General features: G+C 47.8%; 1 protein-coding gene across 1 annotated transcript; it reads left to right on the forward strand.

Moving 5' to 3' along the window:
• Positions 1-3,211: 3,211 nt before the first annotated feature.
• On the forward strand, positions 3,212-12,700 carry LOC147112472 (uncharacterized). Its single transcript, XM_085996212.1, has 3 exons — positions 3,212-3,527; positions 11,000-11,162; positions 11,322-12,700. Exon 3 carries the CDS (start codon positions 11,322-11,324, stop codon positions 12,519-12,521), a length of 1,200 nt encoding a protein of 399 aa, XP_085852338.1. The 5' UTR covers positions 3,212-3,527; positions 11,000-11,162; the 3' UTR covers positions 12,522-12,700.
• The last annotated feature ends 6,305 nt before the right edge of the window (positions 12,701-19,005 follow it).

Genomic DNA, 19,005 nt, shown 5'->3' on the forward strand with positions numbered 1-19,005 from the left:
CCCTGGAGGAACTTTACCATCCAGTACAATATTTAAGATAGAAAACATAGATCAAACATTCTCACTTGGTCCAAGTTATTTTCACTTTTTAATTATCATTAACTTAGAGGATCTTTTATTTTCCCAAAAGTAACCCAATATATAGTGCCTGAGTCCATTTTGTCATTTCAAAATTATCCCAAAATCCAAATGGTTGGACTGACAGGTTTTGTCAATGTTCAATTTCATTTCTATCAATTTATCTTATCAGTTCCAATTTCAGAAACAAGCGATTCCCAGGCTAGGTGGTTTACACTGTGTTTTAACATTAGAGACAAAAGTGCTGCAATTAGTTTACAAGTGTAATACCCACTAGAAATGTTATGTACGCTAAGTATGGTTATCAATCTTTAACTTAGACACTGTATTATCATTGTTATAAATCCCTGGGTTAAAGTTGCCCATGTGAAGGTACGGCAAGAACTTTTAAGGACACAATGTGACTAAGAGCATACTTTCCATAATTCTGCACCAGTATCAACTGTTGCAGACAGTGAGGCTGCGCAGTCTCCAGGCAGAAACCCCAGGAGGAAGGGGTGGAGTCGGGTTTTTCGAGCGGGAAATGCTGCAGAGAGAGAGAGAGAGAGAGAGAGAGAGAGAGCGGCTGGAAGAGAAGAGGGCAGGAGCTCTGAAAAGAGGGCTCAGGAGGCAAATGGCTGCCGCATCCCGTCCCGGGCTTCCAAAATTGGCCGCCGCCCTTCGTATTAGTAGCACTGCATCCTGAACTGGCTGGCTGCAAGTCACCAGTACCGGGGGATCGTCGTCTGAACCCAGATCTGCAAGGCAGAGGTCTGGGGAGAGCTGCTTGCCTCGTGCTGATGGGGATCTACTTGGAAAAGCTGCAGAGAGAGAGAGAGAGAGAGTCACCAACTCCAGCTGCTGCTGTGTGCTCTGCATCCAGAACTCAAAGTGGGATTCAGTGATCGTGAAGAGAATTCAACGAAGGGGTTCGGAGTCGTAAGTCTTTTGTTAAACAAACTTTTTGTTTTTCTCAGTTTTTACACACCAGCTTAACTTAAATTGTAATTCAAAGTTTGTTTTTTCAATTCTGGGTGCACAATCTTATTCACACATTTTTAAAACTTCCAAAATCCAAGACAAGACAAAAGGGTTAAATGCTTTTTTTAACACAGAAAAGTGGGTGGAGCTGTAAAGACAGACTTTCAGACAAAAGGAATACTGTAACTTCTTAAACATTCATAGTCAGGAAAACTTTCACACTTCAACACACACTTTCACACAAACTGAAATTCCAGCATTTTTTAAAGGTTCCTTTCACTCAGCAATCTTGTGTTTTATTTGTCTCGGCAGAGATGTTAATAACTTCCATGTCGGTAAAACTTTAGGTTTCTTCTTTTTTATCTTCCTTTTTTTAAATTGGCATCTCAGCATCTTTCCCTTTCTTTGCTGAGTTTTCAGTTGGGTTAGCCTGCAAATTAGATCTTTTGTAAGGGTGCCTATCTGACACCTGGCTTCTTCAAGATTCTGCATGGCGGATCCGGCATGGACTTTGTTGCTGCATGATCGCGGTAGATGCGGCAAGTTGACTTTGGAGAATTTTAATCTGACTCTGTTGTTCTAACATTTTATCATCCTGCGTGAGGATAACATCATCATCTCGCTCCACACAGTACAAAGCTGCATATGCAATCAAACTTATTGCTTTATTGGGCTTCCATTTCTTAGCCTTAACCTGCCTTTCGATGAATGCGACCGCATCCTCAAAAGGTACTCTTGGGTACTTCGTTAGACACTTTATCACTCATGTCTGTACCTGTGTGTCATCACACTTCTTCTCTAACTTTGCTCTATATTCTTTCCAAAGATCCCCTCTCGGCATCTTGGTGTACTTAAAGAGACACTATCTGTCAGGTAACCTAACTCTCTAATTGGATTCACTGTTGGCCAGACGATAACCCAAGTGTCTGCTGCCTTATCCACAATAATACATGGTTTTAGTTAATAGTCAACGTCCCACCTGGGGTGCCAATTGTAAGATCAGGGTGATGTTTATGGGGCATTGGTTCTGGGGAAGGTGGGAGAATAGGTTACGTCTGAAAAGAAAGAAAGACTTGCATTTATACAGTGCCATTCATGACCACCAGACGTCCCAAAGTGCTTTACAGCCAATGAAGTACTTTTTGAAGTGTAGTCACTGTTGTAATGCAGGAAACGCGGCAGTCAATATGCGCACAGCAAGTTCCCACAAAAAGCACTGTGATAATGATCAGATCATCTGTTTTAGAAATGTTGATTGAGGGATAAATATTGGCCAGGACACCGGGGAGAACTCCCCTGCTCTTCTTCAAAATAGTGCCATGGGATCTTTTACGTCTACCTGAGAAAGCAGACGGGGCCTCAGTTTAACGTCTCATCTGAAAGACGGCACCTCCGACAGTGCAGCATTCCCTCAGTACTGAACTGGAGTGTCAGCCTAGATTTTTATGCTCAAATCTCTGGAGTGGGACTTGAACCCATAAACCTTCTGACTCAGAGGCGAGGGTGCTACCAACTGAGCCACGGCTGAACAGTAAGGGACCTAATGTACTGCTAAATTGGATAAATAGGGAAGTGAGGAGTAATTTAAACTAGGAAGAAAGGGGTCAGAGCTCAAAAAATATTGGCCGGGAATTTGTGGTAGTAATATGGCGAGGCTGTCAGCGCTCACCGTTATTACTGTGTAAAACTGACAGCAACTTCTGGCGTCTGCACATGCGCAGTTAAATGCGGAAATCTGGAAATTGCTGTCAGTAATACTCTGCTCCTCCACAAGGTGCGCTGTTGCAGTCTTCGCAGATGGAATTGTTAGGGTGCTAACGGGGCGCAAAGGGCTTATTGCCGGGGGGGGGGGGGGGGGGGAAAGCGCCTGCTGAGAAATTCGATGGGGCGTTGCTGAGGCGCTACCCAATAGCGCCACACCCCACTGGTAGTGCCTCGAGCTGCTGTGCTGCCGGCAATGATGTCATCGCCGTGCGCCATGTCCCCTTAGCGCCTGGCCGCGGCCGCTTATCACCAGGCAGCAGAAGTTCAACTGCGCCCCGCGAGGCAGCCACGGGCGGTGTCAGCACCAACCTTGCGTGTCGCGAACCGGGCTGACCGCCGCTCGCGGGGCGGTATTTAAAGGGGAGGTGTGGCTGTGACCTACGCCGCCATTTATTTTTTTGGAAGCCGGCCCTCTGTGGGGTGCCGTGGCGTGGTCCTGGCCGCCATCGCGGGTGCGGCCACGGCACCACGCCGCCCTGCTGGCCTAGTGTGGGCAACGGCCCTCCCCTTTAACTGAAGGGGCAGGGCGTTGTAACACGGCAGCGCTCCGTGGAGCCACTGCCGATCACGCCCCGACATCACCTCGGTTACCGTCCCACCAGGAAGTGGAGCACTCGAGATTGCGCTCCACTTAGTACAACAATAACTTGCATTTATATAGCACCTTTAATGTAGTAAAACATCCCAAGGCGCATCACAGTAGAGTAATCAGACAAAAATTACAGGTGAGTTAGTTTAATATCTGTGGTAAGGAAAATTTTGGAATCTTTAATTAAAGATGAAATTACTAAATATCTCGATGAAGGGAAAATAATTAGAAGCAACCAAGACGGATTTCAGAAACAAGATCGTGCTTGACCAACCCAATAGACTTCTTTGAGGAGGTGACAGTTATGGTGGATGGGGAAATGCATTGGATGTGCTAGAGATGGACTTTCAGAAAACCTTTGACTAGGTATCATGCAGAAGATAATTGGAGAAGATTAAAGGAGTATAGAGTTAGGGTAGAGGGTAGAAAATTGGATCAAATGTTGGTAAGAAAGTTTGGAAACAGAGAGTTGGAGTTAAGTGCATTTTGTCAGAGTGGTTGGAAGTGTCCAGCAGTGTCTATCCTGGGACCACATCCATTCATTATTTACATCAATGATTTTGATATAGGACTAGAGTGAGTGATGTCCAAATTCACAGATGATATTAAATGGAAGGAATAATAAATAATTCTGAGGACCAAAGGAAACTACAAGGTGATATTGGTAAGATGTGGAACGGGCAAAAAAGTGACAGGTGGAACTCAATGTCAGTAAATGTGAGGTGGTACATTTTGGTAAAAAAATTAAAATAATTTGCGGGCAGTGGCAAAGCAAAGGTGTTCGCCGCTGGCCCCGAAGTAAGCTTCCACAAAGATCTCGCCATCTCTGTGACGAGAAGTTTGGTTTTCCGATGTTCAGTTGAGATCAGTGTAAGTTAATGGGGAATGTCTAACTCGAGCTGCTGTGATTTCGACAAGCTGTCTAAGCAGCCAATCACAATGCAGAATTCTCACAGACCGGGAACCAGGAAGTGAATAAGCTCCTTTTATCCTGATTTTTAAAAAATATTATAGAGAACAAAACAAAGATTGGGGCTCTCAAAGGGGAAAAGGTAAACCTGAAATAAAGATGAACAAGCTTTTTTAAAAAATAATTTTTTTTTAAATTGTAATTTTTATTAAAATGGATACATTTGACGCTCCACAAAATCTCAGGGCTATAACCTTTGTTTAGCAATCAATACGCTGTTAAAATCCCAGTTACATCTAATCCAACAAGGTCCAACTTTTAATGGGGCATTTAACAGCGATATTACCGGAAAGCTCAAGTTTTTGTCAATTTCACTGATTTCCCTGATTACACTGATTGCCAGTAGGGGGGAGGGGCCACAGCGCAACCAGTGTCGGAGCAGAGAATGACTGACTGCAACTTCAGGATTTCTCTATTAGGGTATGCATGCGCTAAATCTTGAAGTTGCGGTCAGTTTCAAAGGAGTAATAACAGCAAACGCTGTTTGTTCAGTGTTATTACCCACCGCAAATTCCGGACCATGATTATACATTGAATGAGGAAGGTCGAGTGATGTGGAAAAGCAGAGGAATTTGGGGTTCAGATCCACAAGACATTAAAAACAGCACCTCAGGTGGATAAGAACATTAAAACAAGCTAATGGAATTATTGAAAGAGGTATAGGCCTAGAAATTCGTGGATTTAGCGCCGGCCGTTAAGGCCCGTTTTGATGAGAAAATGGCGGCTGACTCACTTCCGCCCGTTTCGGGTGGGTCCTGCAGCAGCCGCCATTTTGGGGAGCTCGGTAGCACTGCCGTTGCCAGCGCTCGCTCCAGATATTTAGATTAGGCTGATCGTAACGTCAATGAGTGTGCAACGCTGATTTGACGCGTGATCTGCAATTTTGGACGTTGCCACTGTATTTAACGCCCTCTCCTAATCACCCAGCTGACCAAGTGTTCAGCAGCAGGATGGAGCCCCCAGCAGTGCTATAAATAGGGATCATCAACAACTTGCAGCTGACTTGCCTTTTCAGTTCTACTGGCTCTGCCTAAGTTTTTGCAACTGTTTGGAGCTTTCTAAAGTTGTTTAAAGTTGCTGAGGTCATGGGAAGGGTTGCTGCAAGTGGAGAACACCTTGCTTCTCATTTAAAGGCTTCTGCTCACACCACTTACTCCCAGTCATGGAGGATCTACTTGCAGCCCCCATCGCGCTTGAGTATGACAGGGAGATGGAGCAGAGGCAGAGAAGGAGCAGAGGCAGCGAAGAAGAGGACAAGATTCTCGAAGAGGGAGGAAGAGGAGGAGGGACAGGAGGGCTCTTAGCAGGAGCCCTTACCCACCTAGGGTCTTCCGCGAGCACTTCTCCTACCTGCACTTAAGGCATGAGCATTGTATTAGGAGGCTCCGTTTCACCAAGTCACAGAACTCTGCCATCTCCTGCAACCAGACCTGCAGAACAGGGTGACGACGGCTCTCCCAGTGGCCCTCAAGGTCACCATGGCCCTCAATTTTTTCGCCTCCAGATCCTTCTAGTCTGCAACAGGCGGCATAGCTAACATCTCCCAGTTCATTGTCCATCAAGGAGGCCACAGAGGCTCTCTACTCTAGGAGAAGGGACTTCATTGTCTTCTCTCTGAACAGAGAGAAGCAGGACAAGTGTGCAGTGGCTTTGCCAAGATAGGGGGCCTCCCCATGGTGCAGGGCGCCATCGACTGCACACACGTGGCTTTGCGGGCACCGTGTACCAATCCTGAGATGTTCTGTAATCACAAAGGCTACCACACACTTAATGTGCAGTTGGTGTGTGACCAGGCCCAGCGCATCATGATGGTGAATGCCTGCTATCCTGGCAGCAGTCATGATGCCTTCATCCTGAGCCAGTCCAGTGTGCCAGCAATCTTTCAGCCACCGCGTCAAGCCAGAGCTGGCTGCTCGATGACAAGGCTGCTCTGCACCTGGCTGATGACTCCACTCCGAAACCCCACCACTTGTGGCCAGCACTCATATAATGACAGCCATGCTGCCATGATGAATGGCATCAAGCAGACCATCGGGGCCCTCAAGCAATGGTTCTGCTGCCTTGACCACTTGGGAGGAGCCCTCCAGTACTCACCATTTCGTGGTGGTCCCCTGCATGCTCCACAACTTGGCCATCATGAAGGTGCAGCCCTTGCCACCAGGGGTTCTGGGACTGCCTCAGGAGGAGGAGACGGAAGAAGAGGAGGAGGAAAAGGAGGAGGAAGAAATACAAAAACAGATTGTAAGAGCTTTCTACAAGTATGTAAAAAGAAAGAGAGTAGCAAAAGTAAGCGTTGGTCCCTTAGAGGCTGAGACAGGAGAAATTATAATGGGGAATAAGGAAATGGCTGAGACTTTAAACAAATATTTTGTATCTGTCTTCACAGTAGAAGACACAAAAAGCATACCAAAAATAGTGGGGAACCAAGAGTGAGGAACTTAAAGTAATTAATATCAGTAGAGAAAAAGTACTTGGGAAATTAATGGGACTAAAAGTCAACAAATCTCCTGGACCTGATGGCCTACATCCTCGGGTTCTAAAAGAGGTGGATGCATTGGTTGTGATCTTCCAAATATCCCTAGATTCTAGAATGGTCCCAGCTGATTGGAAGGTAGAAAATGTAATCCCGCTATTCAAGAAAGGAGGGAGAGAGAAAACAAAGAACTACAGGCCAGTTAGCCCGGCATCAGTCATTGGGAAAATGCTAGAATCCATTATTAAGGAAGTAGTAACAGGGCACTTAGAAAATCATAATATGATTAGGCAGAGTCAACATGGTTTTATGAAAGGGAAATCGTGTTTAACAAATTTATTAGAGTTTTTTGAGGATGTAACTAGCAGGGTAAATAAAGGGGAACCAGTGGATGTAGTATAATTGGATTTCCAAAAGGCATTTGATAAGATGGGCAGCACGGTGGCATAGTGGTTAGCACTGTTGCCTCACAGCGCCAGGGACCCGGGTTCGAATCCGGCCTCGGGCGACTGTCTGTGTGGAGTTTGCACATTCTCCCCGTGTTTGCGTGGGTTTCCTCCGGGTGCTCCGGTTTCCTCCCACAGTCCAAAGATGTGCGAGTTAGGTTGATTGGTTATGATAAATTGACCCTTAGTGTTAGGGGGATAGGGTGGGATATGTGTTGGTGTAGGGGTTACGGGGATCGGGTGGGATATGTGTCGGTGCAGGCTCGATGGGCCGAAATGGCCTCTATCTGCACTGTGGGGTTTCTGTGATTCTGTGAAAAGGTTGCTATGCAAGATAAGGGCTCATGGGGTTGGGGGTAATATATTAGCATGGATAGAGGATTGGTTAAAGGACAGAAAACAGAGTAGGGATAAACGGGTCATTTTTCTGTTGGTTGGCTGTAACTAGTGGGGTGTCCAAGGATCAGTGCTTGGGCCTCAGCTATTTACAATTTATATTAATGACTTAGATGAAGATGAGTGCAATGTATCCAAGTTTGCTGATGATATAAAGCTAGGTGGGAAAATAAGCTGTGAGGAGGACACAAAGAGGCTGCAAAAGGATATAGACAGGTTAAGTGAGTGGGCAATAAGGTGGCAGATGCAGTATAATGTGGGGAAATGTGAGGTTATTCACTTTGGTAGGAAGAATAGAAAAACAGAATATTTTTTAAATGGTGAGAAACTATTAAATGTTGGTGTACAGTGAGATTTAGGTGTCCTCGTACAGGAAACACAGAAAGTTAGCATGCAGATAGAGCAAGCAATTAGCAAGGCAAATGGCATGTTGGCCTTTATTGCAAGGGGGTTGGAGTATGAGAGTAAGGAAGTCTTACTACAATTGTACAGGGCTTTGGTGAGACCACATCTAGAGTACTGTGCACAGTTTTGGTCTCCTTATCTGAGGAAGGATATACTTGCCTTAGAGATGGTGCAACGGTGGTTCACTAGATTGATCCCTGGGATGAGAGGGTTGTCCTATGAGGAGAGATTGAGTAGGTTGTGCCTATATTCTCTGGAGTTTAGAAGAATGAGAGGTGGTCTCATTGAAACATATAAGATTCTGAGGGGGATTGACGGGTAGATGCTGAGAGATTGTTTCCCCTGGCTGGAGAGTCTAGAACTAGGGGACATAGTCTCAGGATAAGGTGTCGGCCATTTAAGACTGAGATGAGGAGGAATTTCTTCACTCAGGGTTGTGAATCTTTGGAATTCCCTACCCCAAAGAGCTGTGGATGCTGAGTCGTTAAGTATATTCAAGGCTGAGATAGATAGATTTTTGGACTCATGGGGAATCAAGGGATATGGGGATCGGGCAGGAAAGTGGAGTTGAGTTCAAAGATCAGCCATGATTTTATTGAATGGCGAAGCAGGTTCAAGGGGCCGTATGGCCTACTCTTGCTCCTAATTCTTCTGAAGAGGAGGAGGATGAGGAAGAGGATGAGGAGGAGGAAGGGAGGGGGCAGGCAGCAAATCCCCATTCCGGACGGGCGGTCCGTGAGCACCTCATCAAACTCCAATTCCAGAGAATGAAATCCCAGGTCCCCGTTGCACACCACTACCCAATCATACCATCCCTCTGTCACGGAACATCACAGTTTCCTCCAGGGCACAAAACTGAAATGAGAGCCACCACAAAACACACATTCCAAACAAAATTCATAAATTTATCAAATTCAAATCAAAAGAACAAAGTCAACTAATCACCCTTGTGCATTCCCTTAGTGTCTGTCTTTTGTGTGCCTTATCCTACTCTAGTGCTCAGACGATGTGCTCCCCCAATGTCTGCAGCATGGCTGGTGGAAGGCTGCTGATTTTCAGTGGGGAAGACCTCGCTTTGCAGGATGACCTCGAAGGCCCGGCTGTAGACTGCACCACCTCAGCATGGGCGGCAGCAGTCTGGGCTGGCTGGCTGACAGGCAGCAGCAAGGGCACTGGCGGAGTGGCAGTGGTGGGATCACAAATGCTGTCATCCTGAGAGAGCCACTGCCACTCCCCCGGGGCGGCGCCTCAGCAATCCTAGTAATCTGTTGAAAGGACAGATTGCTGGTCTGCTGCGACATCCTGCAAGTCCCTTTTGACACTCGTAAACCCAGCGACAATGGCAGCAGTCTGAGCTTCCACTGCAGCAGTGAGACGTTGGGTGGCTTCTGCCTGTGCTGCAATGGAAGCTGCGAGATCACCCATCACATGCAGCATCATATTTGGGTCCACAAGGTCTGACTGGGCTGGGCTGCTGGCAGTTTTTGGGTATCTGAAAGCAGAAATGCACAAGGGTCGGGGTATGGTGAGGGGAGGGAGGAAAGCAAGATAGAAGAACATCTAGAAACCAAAACTATAATAAGGAATAGTCAGCATGGATTTCAAAAGGGAAAGTCTTGCCTAACCAAACTCATCGAATTTTTTGAAGAGGTAACAAAGAGAGTAGACAATGGTAATGCAATAGATGTAATTTATCTGGATTTTCAAAAGATAAGGTACCCCATAATAGCCTGATGAACAAGGTCAGAGAGTGCAGAGTCAGGGGACAAGTAGCAGAATGGATTGCTGGCTGGCTTCAAGACAGAAAGCGGAGAGTAGGAGTAAAGGGTAGCTATTCACAGTGGCAGAAGGTGGGTAGTGGTGTTCCACAAGGGTCAGTGCTGGGACCACTGTTGTTCACAATTTACATTAACGATTTAGACTTTGGAATCAAAAACATAGGCCTAGAAATTGGGTATAGCCCCGCTTGAGGCGCTAGAACTGGCGGTGCGCAAAGTTTATAGCCAGACGAAACTTATCGCTGCCTGGCGAGATATTGGGTTGCATCGCCCCCAAAGGGGATTGAGGCGCTAATTCAGCCGTTGCACGGTGCTCCTAAGGCGCAAAAGTTCAGGCGCTACTCAATATCGACGTGGACGGGCGCAGCGCAGGTGATCTCAATTACGGGAAACCACGAGACTTCCAGGCGCCGGCTGGCTCTTAAAGGGGTGGGTCAGTCAGCCTGAGCTTCCACACCCAACGCCCTGTAGGCCTCAGAATTGGCACTCGCCCTTCTCTGGCGTTAGAAACTTGTTGAGCATGGAGAAGGTTAGACAGAGAGCAGAGCGCTTTAGCACTGAGGCTCTGGACCAGTTGGTGTCTGCAGTTGAGCGCCGTCGAGATGTCCTGTATCCGGACAATGGCAAGAGGCCGAATCAGAAGGCTTACCGACGATCTTGGAGGGAGGTTGCTGTGAGGGTCAACTCCAGCAGCATGGCGACCAGGGCCCCTGTTCAGTGCAGGAAGAAATTCAACAACCTCACACGGATCGTTAGGGTGAGTGATGGTTTAGCAAACTTCTGATTCCCTCCATCTGCAGCTGACTTCGGGCACCCTGTTGCCATGATGCCCCAATGGCCATCTGTCAGCAAGCACCCATGGCCCTTTCTGGGCACACACATGGACAGATGTCTCAAGGCCTCATGTAAGGGCTCTTTCACCATGGGGGGCATGCGATGATGTCTCAAGGCCTCATGTAAGGGCTCTTTCACCATGGGGGGCATGCGATGATGTCGCAAGGCCTCATGTAAGGGCTCTTTCACCATGGGGGGCATGCGATGATGTCTCAAGGCCTCATGTAAGGGCTCTTTCACCATGGGGGGCATACGATGATGTCTCAAGGCCTCATGTAACACAACTTCCCCTTCTTTCCTCTCCAGGTCAAGCTGGTGGCCAGGCGAAGGGACCACTTTCAAACCGGTGGCGGGCCTCCACAAGTGGTCCCTCTCACGGATCTGGAGGAGAGAGTGCACCAGATTCTTGGAGGATGTCTGTCTGGTCCTGTGACCACTGCATCTGCCGACCCCATTTCCGACAGCGAGGGTAAGACTCTCACCTTTTTCACCTGTTGCCTTCCACTTGGTCCCCCCGCCAGCATGCATCCTCAGTGTGCAGCCATGTCAGAGCCTTGCCGCAATCTGGCATGCCTTTCCGCAAACCTGTCCTTTTGCTAAAGCCACTCTTCCACCTCCCTGCTTTCAGATGAATCAGCACCAACTCGGGCTCAACGCACTGAAGCTGCCAGTGCCAGTGCCACCGGAGGCGAGGAGGAATCCGGACCAGCCGTTGCAGAATCCGGGGAGCGGACACATCTACAGACTGGGGATAGTAGTCCCCTGGAGGGGGGGGGGCTCTGAGGATGAACCAGTTGCTGGAACAAGCGGCATGCAGCAACGCAAGGGGGATAGGCAAGTTCAGCCACCGTCTCCCCGGAGGGTAAGGCAGGTAGTTATGACTGCTGCTCAGAGTGCAGAGGAGGTGCGTCGCCTGGGTGAAATGAGCAAACAGGCCCGGCTCAGACACACGGAGCTGATGGCTGCAGTGGAGAAGATGCCTCAGTCAATATATTCATTGGCTAAGTGTATGTTGGACTTCGGGGCAACAATGGAGAGGACTCTCCAGGGCTTTGGGGCAACAATGGACAGGACTCTCCAGGGCTTCGGGGCAACAATGGACAGGTCTATCCAGGGCTTCGGGGCAACAATGGAGAGGACTGTCCAGGGCTTTGAGGCCGCTATGGAAAGGACTGTTCAGGGCTTCGGACAATCCCTGGAAAGGTCTGTCCAGGGCTTGTCCGAGGCAGTGGAGCGGTTGGCACCTGCCTTGTCCGAAGCAATGGGAAGAACTGTCCAGGGCTTCTCTGAAGCACTGGCACCTGGCACACAGGTCCTCACTGTTGCCACGCAGTCACTTGCTGGGCTCCTCCACACCCAGATTGAGGCAACGCGATCTCTCACTGCAGCCACCCTCTCTGCATCAGTTAGGATCACCCCGGGCCCTTCCAGTCCCATACAAGGCCAGGAATCAGTGGAGCATGCGATTGTGGCGGATGAGCCGAGCCGGTCCCCTCAAATAGCCAGTGTGTCGTCCGACCATGGTGCAGGTGTCCTCTCTTGGCAGGAGACCATTGCACATGCCAGCGCTGGTACGTCTGCAGTGCAGCTGCCACCACCTGCAGGGCACACTGCTTCCAGCCATGGCCACATCAAGCATCCTGCGTCCGCACCCTCCAAGCCCAGAGGTCGGCCAGGCCGTCCCTCAGGGGCTTCTGCGCTTCCACACAGTCAGCAGGCGTCCCCCAGCCTTGAGCCCGCCACTGGGGTCCAATTACGTAGGAACAGCAGGGAGGGAAGGGGCCGGGCGCGAAAGAGAAGTCTTTCTCCCTCAAGGGGCCAGTTGTAGAGGGAGGTGCTGAGACGTTTCTTTGTCCAAATTCAAGGACACCCTCACCTGTTGTTATATTTGCAGAAGGTTTGTTGAGTTTTGCAGCTTTGCCGAAGAGTTCACAGTTATTTTGTTACTTATGGTTTCTGTTGACATGGCATTGTTTTGCTGTAATGAAAGACTTTTGTGACAATAAACAAAAGTTTCAATGTGGCATGGTGCACGTGACTACTTTCAGTGATGCTGGCATTCAGAGGCCGTCAAACATCCAAAGTGCGCAGGAGTTAAGACTCTCATCATTCCGCCAGAGGGGTCTCGAAACTAGTCCTGATGAGCCTCTGACGTATGGCCCTTCCACTTTCAGGAGCCCTTCCATCTTCCTCATCCTCCTCCGCCTGCTCTTCCTCCTCCTCCTCCTCCGCCTGCTCTTCCTCCTCCTCCTCATCCTCCTCCGCCTGCTCTGCTGGTCGTTGAGGGACAGGTGGAATTGGCTGGGTGCGTCGATTCGCCAAGTTGTGGAGCATGCAGCAGACGACGACGATGTGTCCCACTTGTTGCGGCGAGTACTGCAGGGATCCCCCCGAATGTTCCAGACATCGGAAACGCTTTTTGAGAACACCAATAGTGTGCTGTTTACTGTGCCTGGTCGCCTGATGGCCGCTGTTGATCAGCTCTTCTGCTGGGGTGTCGGCCACACGGAGTGTTGTCATCAGCCATGGGCAGAGAGGATAGCCCTTGTCCCCAGTAAGCCAGCCTCGTCTTCGAGCCAGCCCCTCAAAAAGGTTACAAACTGAGGTCAACCGCAGGATAAAGGCATCGTGGCTGCACCCTGGGAAATGCGCGTTGACTGCCATGATGATTTGGCGGTGGTCACAGACCAGCTGCACGTTGAGGGAGTGGAACCCCTTGCGGTTGCGGAAGTCCTAAGGATGCTGGCATGGCGCCCTCAAAGCCACGTGTGTGCTGTCAGTCGCCCCCTGCACCATGGGGAAGTCCGCAATAGAAGCGATACCCTGCGCGCGCTCCGCCTGCTTGTGCAGGGTCAGAGGGAAGGTCATGAATTGACGCCTTCGCCTATAAAGGGCATCTGTAACTTGCCGGATGCAACAGTGGACTGCAACCTGAGCGATAGTCGCAATGTCCCCAATGGCTGACTGAAAGGATCCGTTGGCATAAAAATTGAGGCCATCAGTCAGTTTAGCGAACACGGACAGAGAGGTCCTGCACCGTTCACACGGCTGCAGATCCTGAGCAAGCAGGTGGCACAGATCAGTAACAATGTCCCTCCAGAATCGGAGCCTTCGCAAACACTGCTCCTCCGACATGTCAAGGCTTGACACCTGCTGCCTAAAGACCCTCGCAGCATCCCGTCGGATTGGCCGACCTCCATTGCCCCTCCTCCTTCTGGCCAATCCCGGCCCTCTCTCCCGCCGTCTCTCTGCCCCTTCACAGTGTTGGGCCATGAGGCCGTCGCCCTCCAAAGCAGCTCCCATTCCGATGCCAGTTGGTCAAAAGGCTGTTAGGTGTAGTGCTGCAAGTGCCTCAGACAGGTTTGAAGGTCCCAAGTACTCTAAAGCTAAATTCCCAAAACTCTGCTCCACAGTAGCTCGCCAACTCGCTCCAGCAATGATCGCAATGAGCAGGCCAAGTGGCTGAAGCTTCTGCACTAGAGCTGTCCCCTTTAAATAGCGCCCCCCTACTCCGAGAAGAGCCTGCTAGCCCTCCCTCGAACTGTCACTAATAGCGCTAGGCGTTAATGCTCTGGGCGCCACCCAATATGCGCTCAGGCGCTCCTAAAAGGCGTTGCACACTGAAATGACGTCATGATCTGCTTGCGCTCGCGGGCGCGCGCAAACACTTAGCGCAGGCGTTAAATGTATAGTCAATATATGCGAGTTGTCGCTATCTTCATAGCGACCGCCCCAACATAGGGTATCGCCCCAATTCTAGGTCTCTTTAGGCGCTCAGTGCCGGCGCTACCAACCGAATTTCTAGGCCATAATTTCTAAATTTGCGGATGACACCAAATTGGGGGAGATAGTCAATACTGAAGAGGACTGCAACAAATTACAGTTGCATATTAATAAACTTGCAGAATGGGCATATAATTGGCAAATGAAGTTCAACACAGATAAATGTGAGGTGTAACATTTTGGTAGGAAGAATAGGGAGGTCACTTATTACTTGGAGGGTGCGAGTCTAGGTGGGGTAGAGGAACAATGGGATCTCGGAGTACAAATACACAAATCACTAAAAGTTGCGACACAGGTTAGCAAGGCCATTAAAAAAAAAAGCAAACCAGGCACTAGGGTTTATTTCTAGCAGAATAGAATTGAAAAGTAGGGAAGTTATGCTAAACCTGTATCTAACCTTGGTCAGACCACACTTGGAGTACTGCATACAGTTCTGGTTGCCATATTATAAAAAGGATATAGGGGCACTGGAGAGGGTGCAGAGAAGATTTGCAAGGATGATACCAGAAATGCGAGGTATACATATCAGGAAAGGATGAACAGGCTGGGTCTCTTTTCTCTTGAAAAAAGAAGGCTGAGGGGTGACCTAATAGAGGTCTTTAAAATTATGAAAAATTTTGATAAGAGTGGATAGAGAGAGAATGTTTCCACTTGTGGGGAAGAGCATAACTAGAGGTCATCAATATAAGACAGTCACCAAGAAATCCAATAGGGAATTCAGAAGAAACTTCTTTACCCAAAGGATGATGAGAATGTGGAACTCGTTACCACAGGGAGTGGTTGAAGCGAATAGTATAGATGCGTTTAAGGGGAGGTTAGACAAGCATATGAGGGAGAAGGGAATAGAGGGTTATGCTGATCGATTTAGATGGGGAAAGACGGGAGGAGGCTCGAGTGGAGCATAAATGCCAGCATGGACTGGTTGGGCCGAATGGCCTGTTTCTGTGCCGTACTGGACCTAATTCTAGGGAATGTAGCTGGGCAAGTGGTGGAAGTGTCAGTAGGAGAGCATTTTGGCGACAGTGACCATAATTCGGAGAGATTTAAGGTGGTCATGGAAAAAGACAAAGACGGCCCGGAAATAAGGGTTCTAAATTGGGGAAAGGCCGATTTTAATATGATAAGGCAGGATCTGGCCAAAGTGGACTGGGAGCAGCTACTTATAGGAAAATCCACATCAAAGCAGTGGGAGACTTTCAGAAGGGAAATAGAGAGAGTACAACGCCAACATGTTCCTGTAAAGGTCAAGGGTGGGACCAACAAGCAAAGGGAACCTTGGATGACAAGGGATATACAAAAATGCATTAGGAGAAAAAGGGGGGCTTTTGGCAGTTACAAAAGACTAAAGACGGAGGAAGCCCTAGAGGAGTATAAAAAGTGCAGGGGCATACTTAAAAAAGAAATTAGGAGGGCGAGGAGGGGCCATGAAATAACACTGGCGAGCAAAATAAAGGAAAATCCTAAGATGTTTTATAAGTATATTAAGGGCAAGAGGATAACCAGGGAAAGGGTAGGGCCCATTAGGAAAGTCCCTATGCTCATCCCAGTGGACCATCTTACCTCTCTTGTAGGATTAATTGCAGTTGTTTTCCCCCTTTTTTAGTTTCTGATTAATTTATGAATCCACTTGGGGTTACGCTTGTTTTGTCTGCATGCTGATCCTAGGTATGTATTTATTCTGCATGCTCTGCATTATACCTTTAAGGGTTTCCTGTTGTTCTCCACTGAAGTGTTGCAGGAAGCAATTAATTTATTAAAAGCTCCTTTATTTTCTTGAAAGCTTTATATAATTATATAATACCTGATACCGAATCCAAGAATACAGCATCTGTTACAAAAAAGGAGGTTGATAAATATCGCACCAAGTATAAATGTATAACTGTAGAGGTATCTGAGCTGGTGCACGAGAGTTAAAGCAAGTGATGTAGAAGGTGATAGCGAGAGGGTTGTGACAGAGGAACATGGGGTAGGAGATTGCTCCTAGAACTCATCTCAATTCATCAATATCCTCTTAGTCCACCTCATCATCCTCATCGTCATCATGGCACCAGGATGTAACATTAGAAAGGGTAAATAAAGTGCTCAAAGGATTGGGAGAGGCAGAGAGCACTAAAGTGAGAAATAGTAAGGTATTAGGTGGGGTCAAACTAAGAGAGAATACAGGATGGTCTAAGATGGGTTTACAGTGTATGTATGTGAACGCACGAAGCGTAGTAAACAAGGTAAGTGAGCTGCAGGCAGAAATAGCCACATGGTTGTGGCAATAACTGAGAAAAAAGGGCAGGATTGGGTATTAAATGTTCCTGGTTATAAAGTGTTCAGGAAAGATAGGGAAGGATTGGTCAAGGAGAATGTTACAGTGCTGGAGAGGGAGGATGTCCTGGAGGGGTCAAGGACAGAATCTATATGGCTAGAGTTAAGAAACAATAGAGGTGCCATTACACTACTAGGTGTATTCTATAGTCCACCAACTAGTGGGAAGGATGTAGAGGAGCAAATTTGCAGAGAAATTACAGAGAGGTGCAAGAACTATAGCGTAGTAATAATGGGGGACTTCAATTATCCTAATAGAGACTGGGATCATAATAGTGTTAAGGGCAGAGAAGGGGGAAGAATTTCTGAAGTGTGTAAGGAGAATTTTCTTGATCAGTATGTTTCCGGCCCGATGAGGGAGGAGGCATTGCTGGATCTGGTTCTGGGGAATGAGGTAGGTTAAGTGGAGCAAGTGTCAGTAGGCGAACATTTAGGCAACACTGATCATAGTATCATAAGGTTTGGATTAGCTATGGAAAAGGACAGGGAGCAATCTAGAATAAAAATGTTGAACTGGGGGAAGGCCAATTTCAGTGGGATGAGAACAGATCTGGCCCGGGTAAACTGGAATCAAAGATTGGCAGGCAAAACTGTAATGGAACAATGGGCTGCCTTTAAAGAGAAAATAGTTCAGGTACAGTTGAGGTACATTCCCACTAGGGGGAAAGGCAGGTCAACTAAAGTCAGGGCTCCCTGGATGACGAAAGAGTTAGAGAATATGATGAAGGAGGAAAAAGAGCGTGTATGACAGATGTCAGGTTGCAAATGCACCAGAGAATCAGGCTATACATAGAAAGGTCAGAGGAGAAGAGACAAAGAAAATAAGAGGTGCAAAGAGAGAGTATGAGAATAGAATGGCAGCCAACATAAAATGTAATCCAAAAGCCTTCTGTAGGCATATAAATAGTAAAAGGGTAGTAACAGAAGGGGTGGGGCTGATTAGGGACCAAAAAGGAGACCTATACATGGAGGCAGAGGGTATGGCTAAGGTACTAAACAATTACTTTGCATCTGTCTTCACCAAGGAAGAAGATGCTGCCATAGACATAGTGAAGGAGGAGGTAGTGGAGCCACTTGCTAGGATAAAAATTGATAAAGAAGAGTTATTAGAAAGGCTGGCTGTACTTAAAGTAGATAAATCACCAGGAACGGATGGGATGCATCCTAGGATGCTGAGGGAATTGAGGGAGCAAATCGCAGAGGTACTGGCCATAATATTCCAATCCTCCTTAGATATGGGGGTGGTGCCAGAGGACTGGAGAATTGCAAATATTACATCATTGTTCAAAAAAGGGTGTAAAGATAAACCCAGCAACTACAGGCCAGTCAGTTTAACCTCAGTAGTGGGGAAGCTTTTAGAAACAGTAATCAGGGACAAAATTGACAGTCACTTGGAGTGTTCATTAATTAAGGAAAGCCAGCATGGATTTGTTAAAGGAAAATCGTGTTTAACTAACTTGATTGAGTTCTTTGATGAGGTAACAGAGAGGGTTGATGAGGGTAATGCAGTTGATGTAGTGTACATGGATTTCCAAAAGGCATTCGACAAAGTGCCACATAATAGGCTTGCCAACAAAGTTGAAGGCCATGGAATAAAAGGGACAGTGGCAGCATGGATATGGAATTGGCTAAGTGAGAGGAAACAGAGAGTAGTGGTGAACAGTTGTTTTTCGGACTGGAGCAAGGTATACAGTGGTGTTTCCCAGGGGTCGGTTCTAGGACCACTGCTTGATATATATTAATGACTTGGACGTGGGTGTACAGGGCACAATTTCAAAATTTGCAGATGACACAAAACTTGGAAGTATAGTGAACAGTGAGGAGGATAGGGATAGACTTCAGGAAGACAGACAGGCTGGTAAAATGGGTGGACATGTGGCAGATGAAATTTAACGCAGAAATGTGTGAAGTGATACATTTTGGTAGAAAGAATGAGGAGAGGACATATAAACTAAATGGTACAATCCTGAAGGGGGTGCACGAACAGAGTGACCTGGGGGTATGTGTGCACAAATTGTTGAAGGTGGCAGGGCAGGTTGAGAAAGCAGTTAAAAAGGCGTACGGGATCCTGGGCCTCATAAATAGAGGTATGGGGTAAAAATTGGGTCGTGCCTACTTTTGCGGGGTCGCTAATTTTAGCAACCCGAAAAAGCTAGCGCCCCCGTGGCCGATTTTCCCAGGTAGCGCCCCGCGGGAGGCGTTAGCGGTGCTGCGCC

This window comes from Somniosus microcephalus, chromosome 9 (assembly GCF_052327205.1).
Source record: "Somniosus microcephalus isolate GS21.2 chromosome 9, FLI_Smic_1.0, whole genome shotgun sequence".
In the NCBI taxonomy this organism is placed as follows: domain Eukaryota; kingdom Metazoa; phylum Chordata; class Chondrichthyes; order Squaliformes; family Somniosidae; genus Somniosus; species Somniosus microcephalus.

Coding starts and splice junctions, on each gene's coding strand:
- LOC147112472 (XM_085996212.1), top strand. CDS start 11,322: ATGAATCAGCACCAACTCGGGCTCAACGCACTGAAGCTGCCAGTGCCA.